The 14948-nt window shown below is 34.0% G+C and overlaps 1 protein-coding gene across 10 annotated transcripts in view; it reads right to left on the bottom strand.

The window, feature by feature from the left end:
• The window catches only part of HERC1 (HECT and RLD domain containing E3 ubiquitin protein ligase family member 1), a 174669-nt gene that overhangs the window by 112750 nt on the left and 46971 nt on the right, over positions 1-14948 (bottom strand). For all 10 annotated transcript variants that reach the window (XM_032480983.1, XM_032480982.1, XM_032480981.1 and 7 more), the window contains 9 exons: positions 9185-9379; positions 7979-8290; positions 5734-5830; positions 5002-5145; positions 3764-3891; positions 2471-2615; positions 2196-2367; positions 864-998; positions 367-532 (listed from right to left, as the gene is read on the bottom strand). In XM_032480983.1, the coding sequence (XP_032336874.1) occupies positions 367-532; positions 864-998; positions 2196-2367; positions 2471-2615; positions 3764-3891; positions 5002-5145; positions 5734-5830; positions 7979-8290; positions 9185-9379 (1494 nt within the window). The remainder of the gene's footprint in view (positions 1-366; positions 533-863; positions 999-2195; positions 2368-2470; positions 2616-3763; positions 3892-5001; positions 5146-5733; positions 5831-7978; positions 8291-9184; positions 9380-14948) is intronic.

The raw sequence follows: 14948 nt of genomic DNA, 5'->3' as shown, positions 1-14948 counted from the left end.
CATTTTACCACAATAAAAAATAAAATAAAAATAAAACTGGATCTTTGTCCTCAGGAATTCATCTTTTGGTGGAAAAGACAGGCATATCTGTAAAAAGACAACTACAAAACAATGTGACGTGATGAGAACATACATAAGAGAAACCCAACCTGGCAGGAGAGCAGGGTGTGAAAGGTATTCCAGAGGTGACATCTGACCTTCGTCTTAAAGGACAAGTTCACTAAAAAATTTACTCCCGCCAAGAAGAGAAGAGTAACAGAAAGAGCATCCAATTGGAAGTTTTGCAATACATAGCTGAATTTAAGAGCTACAACCTCAGAAAAAGATACGGCTCGAGATACAGATTCACAAGTCCTATATTCTTACCTCTTGGATTTCATCTGGGACAGTTGAGTCCATCAGTCTGAAGAGCAAGTTTCGAAGAGGACCTGCCTGTCTCCCAAGAATGCTGGTAGCTACCCCTCCCGCAAGTGCAAGAGCAAGGTGATTTGAAAGCAGCTTCAGGCACAGCTTGAGGAAACTGTGGTGTTCCCTGAAACCAGATAAAGTGCGATGAACTTCTGGAACTCTGAAAGAGCATGTGTTATTCAGTTTGGGTAACATTTTTTTCTCTTAAAAAATTTTGTCAAATTATGACTAATAATAATTTTAAAAACATGATTCATGAAATTATGGATAATTTTTCATAAAGGTTATTATCAATAAGTACCTAATTAAGCTCTTTTTTAAGTTATAAAGAAGTTTCATATAATTGAGGGGGAAGTTGAACAAGAAAGAAGAGTAAGTCAAAATTCAAAATGAGGAATTAACAGATGTATATGCACACGTGCACATACACACAAATCTACATATATGTTACATACCTTGATGAAGGGAAAGGAAGTGGGGGAATTTCACTGTTTATTTTATCACAGTATCTTTCAAGAAAAGAACGAAGGTGTGAGAAGGTACTCTCTTCAAGATCTACACAATAAGGTCGGTGCCAGGCAACAACTTGTCTAGAAAGATGCATAAGAAAATCATGAAAAAGCTGTAACGTGAAATTTTCACACACAATCAAACATAAAAATTAAGCCAGGACTAAAGTTGAAAGATGTCAACAAGTTATATAGAAGACCTTTTTGATGATAAAGGTGATTAAATCCTTCCTTTTAGCAACTGAGGAAAACCAAGAATTTGCCAGCCCTAGAATTCTTCAAGAAGAAAACATATATCACGACCTATTTTGGAGGGTTTGGATATTCACTCACCTGAAGGCAGAGGGCTGAGCCATATGACCTACTCTAGCCCCCTCTGGTTCTTAGGGTCTATAAGGTGTGCATAGTTCATTTTAAGAAAAATAGCCTGACTCCGTAAAGTGATATACTGGAATCTACTAAAAGAAAACCTCTTGAAAACTTTCGTGAAAATTTTCAAGGTCTTGGGAACCAAGTTTCTACATAAAAGGTGGGAAGTTGCACATTTAATACTAATAGCAAATTATTTATAATTCAATTTATTATATTTTCAGCTTTTGTTTTGGAGGATAATTAGCCACAAACATCTTCAGTTGGTTAGAATATCAGAATAAACCCTATCTGAATCAGGTTTAGAATAGAAATACAATATATTCTAAGTTATTAACTAGCCCACAAGCATCTGAAATACCTGAAATATCACACAAATTCCTTAAAATTCAATCTCCTAATATTGGCTAAAAATTACCTGATTACCTAAGAAAGTTATAGTTATCATTTTAGGAAAAAGCTAGTATCTGTAAAGCGTAACTTCCTTTATTTAAACGTTAGCCACTGCTTTTCTTCTCCAAAAACCAACCAGATAAAGGGCGTGGAAGCTAACTATTAAAAATAATAAAGCCGAGTTCTGATTCTGATTATTTTAATTTAACTTCCTCCTGATATGCAGACACTTCATTTTTAAGATCAGTATGTGGAGACAGAGAAGGAATTCAAAATGTTTAGAAGACACTTAAATTAAGACACTGTCTTAAATATAAGGTATAACTTCTTAGTTATGAAACATATCTAACCTCAACAATCAAATTGAAAGAAATCTAGATGTCACGTCTATTGAAGTAAAAAAACCAATACTAGAAATATTCAGAAGGGTATTTTATGAACAAAGTGAAATTATTTCTGCTTTTATTGGTGTTTCTGCTGTTAATAAAACACAAGGCATTTTAAATCTGGCCCTACCTGTCCCTAGGAAGAGCAGTCCATGCCAGACTGTGTGAAGTTCCGGCGGAGATCTGCTGAATAGCTATGCCATCTAAGCCACTCACTTTCTTTGGTTTAGTAATAGGTCCTGTGGAATTTCCTTGGCCACACTGCCCCATTGAGTTATTGCCCCAGGCATAAACTTCATTATCTAAAAACAAAACACAAAGAAAAAAAGAAAAGCCAAATTTAAATGTAAAATATTTATGAAAGGTAATAGTTAATACTATTTCCTTAAAAACAAATGACCTTACCATGAGAAAGAGCCAAACAATGACTGTCTCCAATAGAAATGTCAACTATTCTTGTGGCAGCCAGTTCTTCAATAAGCTTGGGTCTCAGCGCAGTAGCCTCTGAGGAACCACAACCCAGACAAGCTCCACAACCCCAAGCATAGACCTGAAACAAGCAGACACACCACAAATACCCTGAGGTAGTAGGTTAACAACTTGGGTTAAACAAGAGTGCGGTTAGATACTAAAGTTATAGAAACTTTTAATTCAAATAACTATATGATCATTTATATATGATCACTGAAAGCAGACATTATTACCCCTCTCATAAAAAAGCAGCACATAATGTTCAAGGAAGGTCTGTGAGTTGCCTGTGGCTACATATCAAATAAGTGAGCATCTTTTGGCTTCAATTCATGGATTTTACCACAAAATTCACAGTGAGAAAGATGTAAAAGGGAAATTTTAAATTTTAAGACAGCAGCCAGCATTGTAACAAATGACTGATGTAATTATATAAAATGATGAGTAGCTCTGAGTTAGATTTTTTTAGGACAAGGCATTCCAGTATTTCACAAATAATTAAATTATATGCTAATTTTGGCTTAGCCGCTCATCTGCCATCTCAGTATCAGAAACATCTAAGTACAACTGCCTGGTACATAATAGCTTTCTACACATGAGAATGAGTGGTCAGCTCACTTTTTCACTGTCATCACTGATGGATGTAAGAAGGAAAATTACTGTTAGTCTATCACCATATCAGAACTCTGTCCTTCACCAACTAACAAACAGAAGGAAGTCAAAATACGTATGTAGACAATCAAAAGTTTATAAAAAGGGATTATACAATTCTGGCTATCCCAGGCCTGGGTAACTCTTGCTCAGAAACACCTAACCCCCTCAGATTATTTTCCATCTGGAAAAGTTCTCCTTACCCTCTCTTTTGATCATCTTCTTGTCTCTTTAGTTCATATCACTGGTTCCAACAAGCTCTGGTCTCACTTTCCCCCACTACTCATGATTTTTGGGAAAGGGTTTAAGGGGTGCTTAGTGCTAAAAGCTTTTTAAAAACCATCTTAACTCAAAGAACATGGGGCTAAAGGCAAGTTTATCTGGCTCACACAGGCCAAGTCAGGAAACCTATTTCCTTCTCAGATACCCTACTTCTTCAAACAGGAAAAACTATTTCATTTCAGTAAATCAACTTTAAAATGTATTTTTTTAACTTTAAATTTTAAATATGATTATTACTTCTTAGTCACCTGGTCCTCTGAAATACTCTAAGCCTTTATATTCATCCCTCAGTCCTACCTGACCCGTTGATGTCAAAGCAAGTGATGACTGACTTCCAGCACAAACTTTGCGAATGAACATTCCTTGTAAAGCTTCAATAACTTTAGGTTTATACACTCTGTTGGTATCACCATGGCCAAGCTTGCCTGTAAAAACAAACACATACAAGTAAACAATTTACTTATTTTAAAGAACCTCTATTCTTTCTGTAAGTATAAATGTTGATTAATCTTGCTACTCTTTCCATTGATAACCTGACAGATGGTCCACATCTTAGAAGGCTTTAAGTTTCTGATAGCAGAGGATGTTAACAAATGAATGCTTTTGTTATAAGAACGAAACCAACAAACAAGTCTCCTGAATCTTAATTTCAAGTAATTAAAACCACTTTAAGAGAGATATGGAAAATTAATTTGCTTTCTCCCCTTTAATTGTCATACTTATAATACTACTTCAGATTTACTGATATAATAAACAGATCTTAGACAAGAATGTGTATGTATATAATTATTTTTAATTTTTTGGAAGATTCAATAAGTCACCAAATAGAAAATATGGCAAATCACTAAAGAAAAAAAAGCAAATGGCCCACAACATATAAATTCAACCTCACCAAGGAAATACAACTTAAATGATACCATTTTCACTACTGAAAGAATTTTTTTTAATTATCTTAATTGTAATAGCCAGTATTATTGAGGGATATGGGAAAGTGAGCATTCTCTCATTGCTGGTAAGACTGACCAAGAAAAGTAGAAAAAGATTTAGTCATTCATTGTTCTGTTTTTAATACTGAAAAAAACTGGAAGCCATTTAGATACTCAACAATAGTAAATTGTTTTATACATTTTTACTACAATCACATGAAAGAATACTCTGAGCCACTGAAAAGAAAAATGTAGAGCCATGTTTGTTTACATAGAAAGATATTCATAAGATATCATTAGATAAAAACCAACAGGTTATAAAATAGTATCTGTGGTAATAGATAAGTCTGCTTTGGTTTTTAAAGATATTTATGTAGAAATATATGTACATATTTGTATAAATGTATCCATATTTAGATACTTATCTAACAAAATTTTAACAATGATTATAGCAACATTTGTAGAAACAGTTCATTTAAATTTTTTAAAAATTTCTGCTCATTTACATTTAAGCTTTTCTATAATAGGCTTGCATAATTGAAAAATAAATTTTTTTAAAAATTCAAGGAAAAAAGGCCAAAACTATCAAAAAAATAATTTTTTACATACCATTGTCTCCTCCTCCAAAAGACCACACAGTTCTCCCATCTTTAGATAAAGCAATAGTATGTGAACTGCCACAGGAAACCTCTCCTACATTGCTAATGTCTTTTACTAATGTTGGAATATTACGGCTATTACTGTCACCGTGACCTAGGATAAAACACATACAACAACAGAGAAATAATGTGAACTCTTTTTCTTAGGGCCATTACTTCACAAGAATAATAAACGTTATAAGTTAATAACAAAGTTTAAAGTGCAATTAAATACGAAAGCAAAATAATTTCTAATATCTTCTTATCCAAGAATAATTTGTAATATCTTCTTATCAAGTTAGCTGCTCCAACTTGAGGTACCCAGTCCCTTCAATGAATCAGTAGAACCTTCTTACTTATGCTGCTCTCACAGCACTTACACAATGCTCTCTACCATCATGTGAATGTTGACTTGTTTTCACTACCCCCTAGATCATACACTTCAGGGTCATGCTGGTATTTTTGTTATCCCTGAAATCGTACAGTGCCTGCTCAAGGCAGTACATACTTTCTAGATTTAATTACATCTTAATTTTCAGCACCAGAAGCTAAGTATTCTCTATATAAAATTATCTTCCTCTGAGCGTAAAACTAGCAAAATAAATGACGGTCTTTGACCTGTTAAATCTAGTCTCACTGCTTCTCAGTAACCATCATCATTTATTTCCCTGTGACAGTAACTTCAATTTTTAAAAAATCTTACCTAATCTTCCAAAGTCTCCTTCACCCCACGTGTATAATTCACCGTCCTCCGTGACAGCAGCACTATGTCTGTATCCAGCTGACACACAAACAACTACCTGCATTGCACACAAAGCGAATCTGATGAACACAAAGATGCTAAAACACACAATCTACATTTGATTCTATACGCAGAGACTTGAGATACTGATATTCACAACTCATTCAGGAAGTGCCATGTACAGTGTGGAGGCTGGCTAAAGGGTCAAGAAAGTGCTGAAATATATAGCCTGTGCTCATGGCTAGAAGCCACGAACTCTGGCTTCTACCCAGAGGAAAGGACAACTTTCCTTTATTCACAAAAAGGCACTGTAAAGGTTGGCGGTCCCCTCACCCCTAAATACATCAATCTAGTCACTTGCAACAGTATTATACCACCAATCAAGTCTTTACTCAAAGAGTTGGAGGGGGCCGAACATTCACGGAATAATGAAAAAATTTTAAATATAACGTTAAAACAAAACCTCCAGTCCTGGCTAATCGAGAAAAACTCATGACATAATAGGGATAACTCTCAAAAACACACTGATTATTACCAATGAAGAAAGATCTAAGCAGTAACATAAGCTTACATTAATAAAACTCCTGACAGGATCTCTTTATCTTCAAACAGCTACACAGTTGGCCAGCAGAATCAGGGAAATAAGGGTATACAGCAGCATAATTTGGGGATCACTTAAAACCTTTTAACACTGATCAAAATCACTAACTACTGAAAAAAAGACAAATAGAAAAATATCTACACTAATAACTCCACATTTTTTAAACTCCAAAAATTAGAATTCACTTTAGAAAATTCAAAATTCAGATTCAAAATAATACATTCTAGATAATACACTAAGAACTTCTGAAAATTTCATCTGTAAATTATTAATTTACTTTTTGGGACTTTTTCCTTCATGATGTTCATACTAAGTTATTTGCAGTTGGCAATGTTTCCATTATAAAATGGAACATTAAAATGAATATTAGTAAAGAAAATGGAAAACAATGAGAATTAAGAAAGAAGGTGCTGGAAAAACTAAAAAAATACAACTTCCAAGAGTATTTATCTGAAGATCTGAAGTTTCTTAGAGCTGCATATTCAATTTATCAAGCTGAATAAGCCCCATATTCATCTTATCAAGTACCCCCTGATGTTAAGTGCAATGTTCCAAGGCTCGTTTGCTTTGAGGCTGATGTCTAAGCTAAACACTGAAAGTTGCAATAAAGCAAAATTCATCTGATAGCCAACTTTGTCAGACAAAATACCATGAAGGAAAAGCGTCCCACTCGTAATTCTGGTATAACATTAAAATTTAAACTTTAAAAGATTTTTTATACAAGAAAACTTTCATGGAAAGAATACAATCTTAGGATGGAGGAACCCACAAAATTGCATATAACTTTAAGTTAGGAAAATGGCTTCATTTCTTTAAAGAAAGGTAAAATAGAAATAAAAAGAAGAGATCTACGTTCAGTTTCTAATGGTGCCAATTATTTATGTGTGACCTTGGGCAAGTTATTTAATCACTCTAAATGCTTCATTTAAGTTTCTGTTAAAATGCTACCTACTACAAGAGAACTCTCTGACCTCATTATTTAATATCACACTCCACCCAAGTCAGTGTCTATTACATTACTTGTTTTTCTTTACTATTGTTTGAAATTATTTTACGTGATTGTTTACTCATTTATTATCTCTATCCCACAGATTAAAGCTCCATGAGAGAAAGGATCTTGTCTGTTTTGTTCACTGCTCTATGTCTAGTGCCTAAAACACTGCCTGGCACTTGGAAGGTGCTAAATAAATATTTGTTAAGTGGATGAGTCTCAGTTTTCTTATCTGCAAAAAGACAATAATAGCTACCCTAACAAGGCTGTTATAAGGATTAAAATTAAAGGCGGCAGGGTATAGCTCAAGTGACAGAGCGCATGCATACACGAGGTCCTAGGTTCAATCTCCAATACCTCCTCTAAAAACAAACAAGCAAATAAATAAATAAACCTAATTACCTCATCCCACCCCCCCAAAAAAAGGATTAAAATTAAATAATGTATGTGAAAGTGGTCTGTAAACCATCAAGCAGATACCAAAAGATGAGCCAAAGGGTTGGGAGGGGCAGGCTACTTCAGAAACAGTACATCAAAATCTGAAAGATATTAATTATAGCAATTACAGCAACAGTGCATCTAATTATTTTTAAACCCAGAAAGAAAGCACATACCTTTCCCTGCAGAGGGCCTTGAATAAGCTTGGGATATTTCTGTGTTGAACTATTTCCATGTCCCAGTTTCCCATAATCACCATCTCCCCAACTGAAGACTTCTCCTTCTGTTGTGAAAGCTAAAGTATGGCCATCAGATCCTTTAGAAGATGAGACCTTTTTAATGGACCTGTGAGGCTCAAATGTTAACTTTTTTAAAGTAGACTGATTGTTAGAATCTCCAAGGCCCAGTCTCCCATAGCTGCCTTTACCACAAGCTCTGACAGAGCCATCCGTAGAAATGACAAAAGTGCAGTACTGTCCAGCTTCAATCTATAAGCAAACAAACAGAATCACAAATATAAAATGCTTTTATGAGAATCAAAGTATAATATTTAAGGCTAATTTTACCAAAGGGGCTCAAAGGAAATCTTTTAAAGCAGAATATGAACCTCCATAGAGATGAAGGAGCAAACAGAAAACTAAGAAAACTATTAATGGCCTGCTTATGTTGACTTTACTGTTGAACTCAAATTAATGCATATTTTATCTTTTCAAGTTATCTATTCAGTCATAGTTCAATGAGACAACATAGTTCAAAGCAAAATGATTTAGTATCCTTTTACACAACTTGTAAATGGCAACAAAACTTTTCCTATAATTCAGTAGGGTCCATTATAGCAAGAGCCATGTAATATGTATTCTAAATTCATTTAAGAAAAACTTACATTTTAATGAAAATAATAAAATGGAAAATTTGAGGTTGCCTAAAAGGTAGCAATAAATGTAAAAAAGTGTCACAATAAGAAAATGAAATGCCAATCTGGCAAAGGGAAAATTCTAATTTGTATTTAGTCCTACTCATCATTGGTGTTGAATATAATGGTTAAGTCTGTTGTCATTCACAATTCTTTTAAAATTCCATATCCAAATTTAATTTTTGGAAACTTGGAAACACTGTATGGAAATGGAGGATTAAAAATATTTTTTCTATGAAAATGAAAAAAACTGATGCAGTTGGTATAGCAACAATACAGATAAGAAACAAGCAAGAACATTCACTCATTAAAAAAAGTTATCAGGTATCTTGATTGTGGTGGTGGCTTCACAGGTGTATATATAGCTCAAAAAAGTTAAAAATAAATTTTTTCTAAAAAAAAACACTCTTAAGGTTATTCAAAGGAAACCTTGTCATCTATCAATTTGTAAAGTATGCAGAAAACTCACAGTCTGAGCATCAGAGAAACTAGGAGCCAGTTTGGGTTGTAATATTTTCTCCTGTGTGCCTTCTACCAACTGATGGCTGCTGTTGCTCCCCCAGACATAAACCTCACAGGTCTCTGAGACAATGGGGGCATCACCAGTCTGAATGCTATCTGGACTAGCACATGTTCTTGAGTAATCAGAGGCCATTCTGCAAACCTATTAAAATAAGAATTATGCAACAAGACATTTTTAGTGCATATATTTTTATAAATATTCTCTGAAATGATTGTTGACTTTCCTTCTAAAACTCTCAATTGTTCAAATAATCTAAGAACAACACATCTCATCAAACAAAAATGGCTAGACTATTTGTTCATACAGAATAAAACACTAAAAAATACTTTAAAAGTGGCAAAAATGGGGAGAGGAGACAATTCTTTTTCAACTAAATATTTTATTAATGCATATAACAGCATTACAGAAAAACAAAGCTTAAAAAACAAAGCAGAAAAAAAACCACCTTTGAAATCCCATCACCTTAATATAATAAATGTTATCTTTTTTTTACACATGTCCTTCCAGAGTTTTGTATATACATGTTCTTGAACATAGTTATCATAGTGGATTCATAAAAAGTGATGATACAAAAGAGCCATGCAAAGTTTTCTCTATGTCTACCTAATCTTCATGATTGAACCCATTAATATTCCATCTAATGTAAAAATCACTATTTACTTAATCATTTTCCTTTAAGAGGACATTTAGATTCTTTCTACTTATTTGTTATATAAGCCATTTTTAGGAATATACTTTTTACTACATTTTTAATTATTTTCCTTAGGGAAGAGCCTCAGAAATGGGACTACTATATCCAAAAAAATAACAACAATCTTATGATTCTTGAAACATATTATACTAGATCATTTTCAAAACTGGTGTTACAATATTATTTTATTATCAGCAATATGTAAAATGAAGGCTGTCCTAAAAAAAAAAGTCCAGAGCAACTCATCACCTACACACACATATATATATGTCTATATATGTATATATAGATTATAGCTATATAAAAAATCATGGCTTATTTACCATTTGTGTTGAATGTAATGGTAAAGTCTACTGTCATTCATAATGCTTTATAAAAACCGGCTTCTCCCCTCCCACCTCCTCTAAACCCTGCCAAAAGCACAGGACCCAGGGTTGTTATTACAGTTGCCCTAATCAATGAACTGGTCTATGTGAGAGTACCAGTCTCACTGCAACCATACCAATAATAAGTATTATGCTTCAAATTTGTTTTGCAAACGTAAAGGGGGGGGGGGGAACACAGTCTTTTAACTTCACACTTTCTTATTAATACCAGAACTAAAGTTTCTCCATCTATTTTCCTATCACTAACTTCCACTCATTTATTTATTAGAACTTAATGAATTTTTAATTGACTTGTATGAATCCCATACAATGTAAGGTATTATCTCTGACTACAGCTGCTGTCAATTTGTTGTCCTCCTTTTAGTTTTTTCTCTGAATCAAGTAAAACAATGAAGAATCTTCAAAAGTCAATATATTATATTATCAGATCATTAAATGGGAAGGGATAGAGTAATTTTAGTCAGAATCTTTAAATAGTACCCCAAGCAACACAATTTGTCAGACAAATACTTTCCAGTGAATATGAGGACAGCCTTGAGGACATAGAAAATATGTGTAAGTAAAGGCTGCCTAGTGAAAGATCTGAAATTCTGCTGCCGACAAAAGAGGGATGATGGGGCCAAGCAAGGTAATATTTTTTATTTAAAGCTCTAATCTATTACAGTAGTCCCCGTCCCTCTTATCTACAGTTTCATTTTTTGCTGTTTCAGTTACCGGCAGTCAACTGCTGTTCAAAAATATTAAATAGAAAATTGCAGAAATAAACAATTCATAAGTTTTAAACTGCATACTGTTCTGAATATCATCCCTTTGTCCAGCATAGCCACACTGCATACACTACTCATCCATTAGTCTCTTAGTAGCTATGTCGGTTATCAGCTCGACTGCTGCAGTATCTCAGTGCTTATGTTCAAGTAACCCTTATTTTACTTAATAATTGCCCCAAAGTGCGAGGGTAGTGATGCTGGCAATCTGGATATTCTCTTCCTGCGCCTAATTTATAAATTAAACTTTATCTCAGGTACGTATGTATAGGAAATAACATGATATATATAGGGTCTGGTACTATCCACGGTCTCAGGCATCCACTGAGGGTCTTGGAATGTATCCTCTGAAGATAAGGGGGGAACTACTGTACTATAATAAGGCTTAAAAAAAATCATAGCCCACCTTCCCCGACTCCTACAAGAAAAAAAAAAGAGACAGAATGAGAAGAGAGGCCAAAAAACCTACTCACAGGGCTTAGAAATGTGTTTTTTAAAAACAACTGGGGGGTGGGTAGAATTCTGGGAAGATGACAATAGTAGCAGCAACACAGTTTTCTTAACACTGTGAATCATTACACAGAGCAAATAGAAAGCAAAACTCCAAACTCATGCTTAACATTTACAACAAAACTAGGCGACAAACGTAGCTCCAATAACTCAAAAATAAAAGCAGGTGTGGAAAAACCCCTACCAAACACAGAATCTTCATGGTAATAACATCTGTTCAGGAGGAAGCCAAAGAATGTCTGACAAATCTCAGACCAAGAAAAACCCAAACCACCCGATCAGGTACTCACCAGAAAGAAGAGTGAGCCAATCTAAGAACAGTAGTTGCAACTGGGAAGACCTTTGCCCTTTCTGATAGCAGGTAACCACAAAGGGTCCATGATGAGAAGTTTGAAAGAACCTAGAGCAATCAAGCTCTTGTGAGCTCTTGAAACTGACAAGCCAGTACTACGTTCCAGGGCAGAGCCCTCACACTGTAGAGAAACTTACTGGGAATAGAATAAAAATTGAGCAGAATGGGGACAACAGAGAGGAAAGACAGAAGGTCAAGATAAAAGCTTGGGAGGAGAATATGCTGAAAACCACCATATTTTTTTTTAACACTACACAAAAACAAAAGAGCAAGGGAGTGTATGGATTTAGAAAAGCTATCTTGATCTCATCCCATTCTAAAAGTTCAGGAAAATAAATTTTTCATAAACATAAGAAACAGAAAAGTATCAAGGTCAAATGTCATACTAAGTTATCATTAGGAAAAAAAAAGGGAAAAGAGGCAGAATAACATCCCTGTAATAAAAGCATGCCAGAAGGAAACTGCCCACAAAACAGATCTGTAATCTATTTCAAAGCAAGCTAAAGGGTTTAAGAAAATGAAACAAGATATGTTTCAGACAGGCAAATCTGAAATGGAAACACTCAAAAATGAGGTAACAGACTCAAGGAAGAATTAGAAACAAAAGGAAAAAATCATTTCAGAAATGAAGACTAAACTAGAAGGAATCCAAGAGTAAATAAATACAATAGATAATACCTTAAGAGCAGTAGAAGATAAAAAGGAAAAAAATTGTTAAGAAATGAAAAAGTTTAAGAGTATTCAAGAAAAAGTGACAATTACTAAAGTTACGCAAAGATCCAACATACAGACAATAAGGGTCCTAGAAGAGAACCAAATATGAAGAGAAAAATTAATACTAAGAACAATAATTTAGGAAAAGCTCCCTGAAATAAAAAAGATTTGAAACTATATACTGAAATCCTCACATCTCTGACAATATTGACCCAGAATGCATAACATCATGTATTCTAGCAAAATTACTGATCTTTAAAGAAAAGAGATCCTTTGGATATCTCAGCAAAACAAGCACATGACCATAAATAAGAAAGCAAATCAGATTAACCTCAGACTTTGGAAGCAAAGGCTTATGCCAGAAGAAAACAGATGAATATATTTAAGAAATATAAGACAAGAAAATATAAGACAAGAAAATGTGAGCCAACAATTTTATATTCTCAAAACAGACTTTCAAGAATAAAGAGCACAGCAATTAAGAGGTAAGAACTAAGAGAATCTTATTTATGAGTCTTTATTGTGGAATCTACTAGAGAATGAGCTTCAGACAATCAAAAAGAATAGAGAAACACTGACAAAGAAATTGGAAGTAAGCATTAAATATGCAGTTATTTGTATAATACTAAATGACAGTAAAAAGCAGAGTATCTATGCTCTAAGAATGTAGATATAATACAACTACAAAAATGGGGAAAGCATATATAAAAAGTTAATATTTTCTGTAATCATACAGTGATACCTATTTGTCTTATTTTAGGATTGCTGTTTGTGTGTGTATGTGTGTGTGCGTGCGCATGCACAATATGTGATTAAAACAATAGATAATTATGGGATACTCTAATTCTATATCCCTGTATCCTTGAGAATCAGCATTCTTAATTTGGAAGAAAGGAGATATAAATGCAGTACAGAAAATGTTAAGTAAAAATTCTATAGCCCTGAATTTGAAAGTATTAGTATCAACTCATGAGGTATATTAGCTTTATGTACACACACACTTCCTAGCTCTATCCACTGTAAGAGCCTAGAAAAATAATACCGACCCAGTAGCAATGAATACCTGTACCCTGACTGGGGTCCTTAAATACTATTTTCCACTAAAAGAAACCAGGGCTTATAGGGAAATAGCAAGCTGATCCCAAATTCAGATCAAGAAATGTACCATATGAGTCTGGAACAATTTGATGTGTCAGATAACAAGGAAGCTATCAAAGATTATTAGGCCTATGTCAAAGTAACTTGGGAACCAGTCTGAAGAGACTACTACCCTGAAAGACTTGTTGACCAAAGATAAAACAACATGAGCCTCACTACAGATAATAATTCAATGGAATGAAACTTGAATAGGTTTAAATCTATGAGTTCATAACAATATTTTTCAAATGAAATCAACTGGTTCAGTTTGAAGGATGACAGGAGACCAATTCATTAAACTGAAAACTAGTAAATAAAAATCAGTAATGGAGTTTTTTTTAAAATTAGACAGGGAGAATCAAGCATTTATTTTGCTTTTCTTATAAGAGTTGTGGCAAAGTAACCAAACAGTCGGTAAGGGAATCATCTCTTTATAAAAACACTACAATTAATAAATGAAAGAGGAATGATATAATTAGAATATCATCATTTTGCAACTGACCACCAATGATTTAATAGATCTGGTCATTAAGAATAAAGGGCTGCTAATACTACAACAAGAGAGACAACCACATGGAAGCTCAAGACACCATGTATAGTATTGCCAAAGGGATCAAATCTGAAACTCCTCAAGTCTCTGGATCCATCTGCCAGTATGTGGGAAATAACATAGAACACACTGAATGACATTATGAGTAATCAATCAACAAAATCCAGATGGTGAGAAATTCTACAGCCCAAAAGTCCCAGGTTCCTGAACAAATACGTTGAAGGAAAAGAAAAAAATGTAGGGGGAACCTACAGATTAAGAAATTTAAAAGATACATTATTAAACGGGCAAGACTGAACTATAGTGTCTAGGGATATACACCTGGGTGACATAACTATAAAGAAATGCAAGAAAGTGACTACTCTGAAAGTCAGGATAGTGGTTACTTAGGGAAGGAGAAGGATAGTGATCAGGACATGAAAGGACTTCTAGAGTTGCTAGTAAAGTTTTCTCTCTTTCCTGGACACAGATTAAAAGGGTACTTGTTTTATAATAATTCATTAAGCCATGTGTTTGTGTGTCTTTCTCTCTGTTTTATTTAATAATAAATTTTTAATTAACATATGCAAATTGTACAAAGTTGAAAATGAATAAAAAGGTATACAC

The sequence above is a fragment of the Camelus ferus genome, chromosome 6, assembly GCF_009834535.1.
Source record: "Camelus ferus isolate YT-003-E chromosome 6, BCGSAC_Cfer_1.0, whole genome shotgun sequence".
NCBI lineage: Eukaryota > Metazoa > Chordata > Mammalia > Artiodactyla > Camelidae > Camelus > Camelus ferus.
This window is presented reverse-complemented; position numbering and strand designations above follow the sequence as displayed.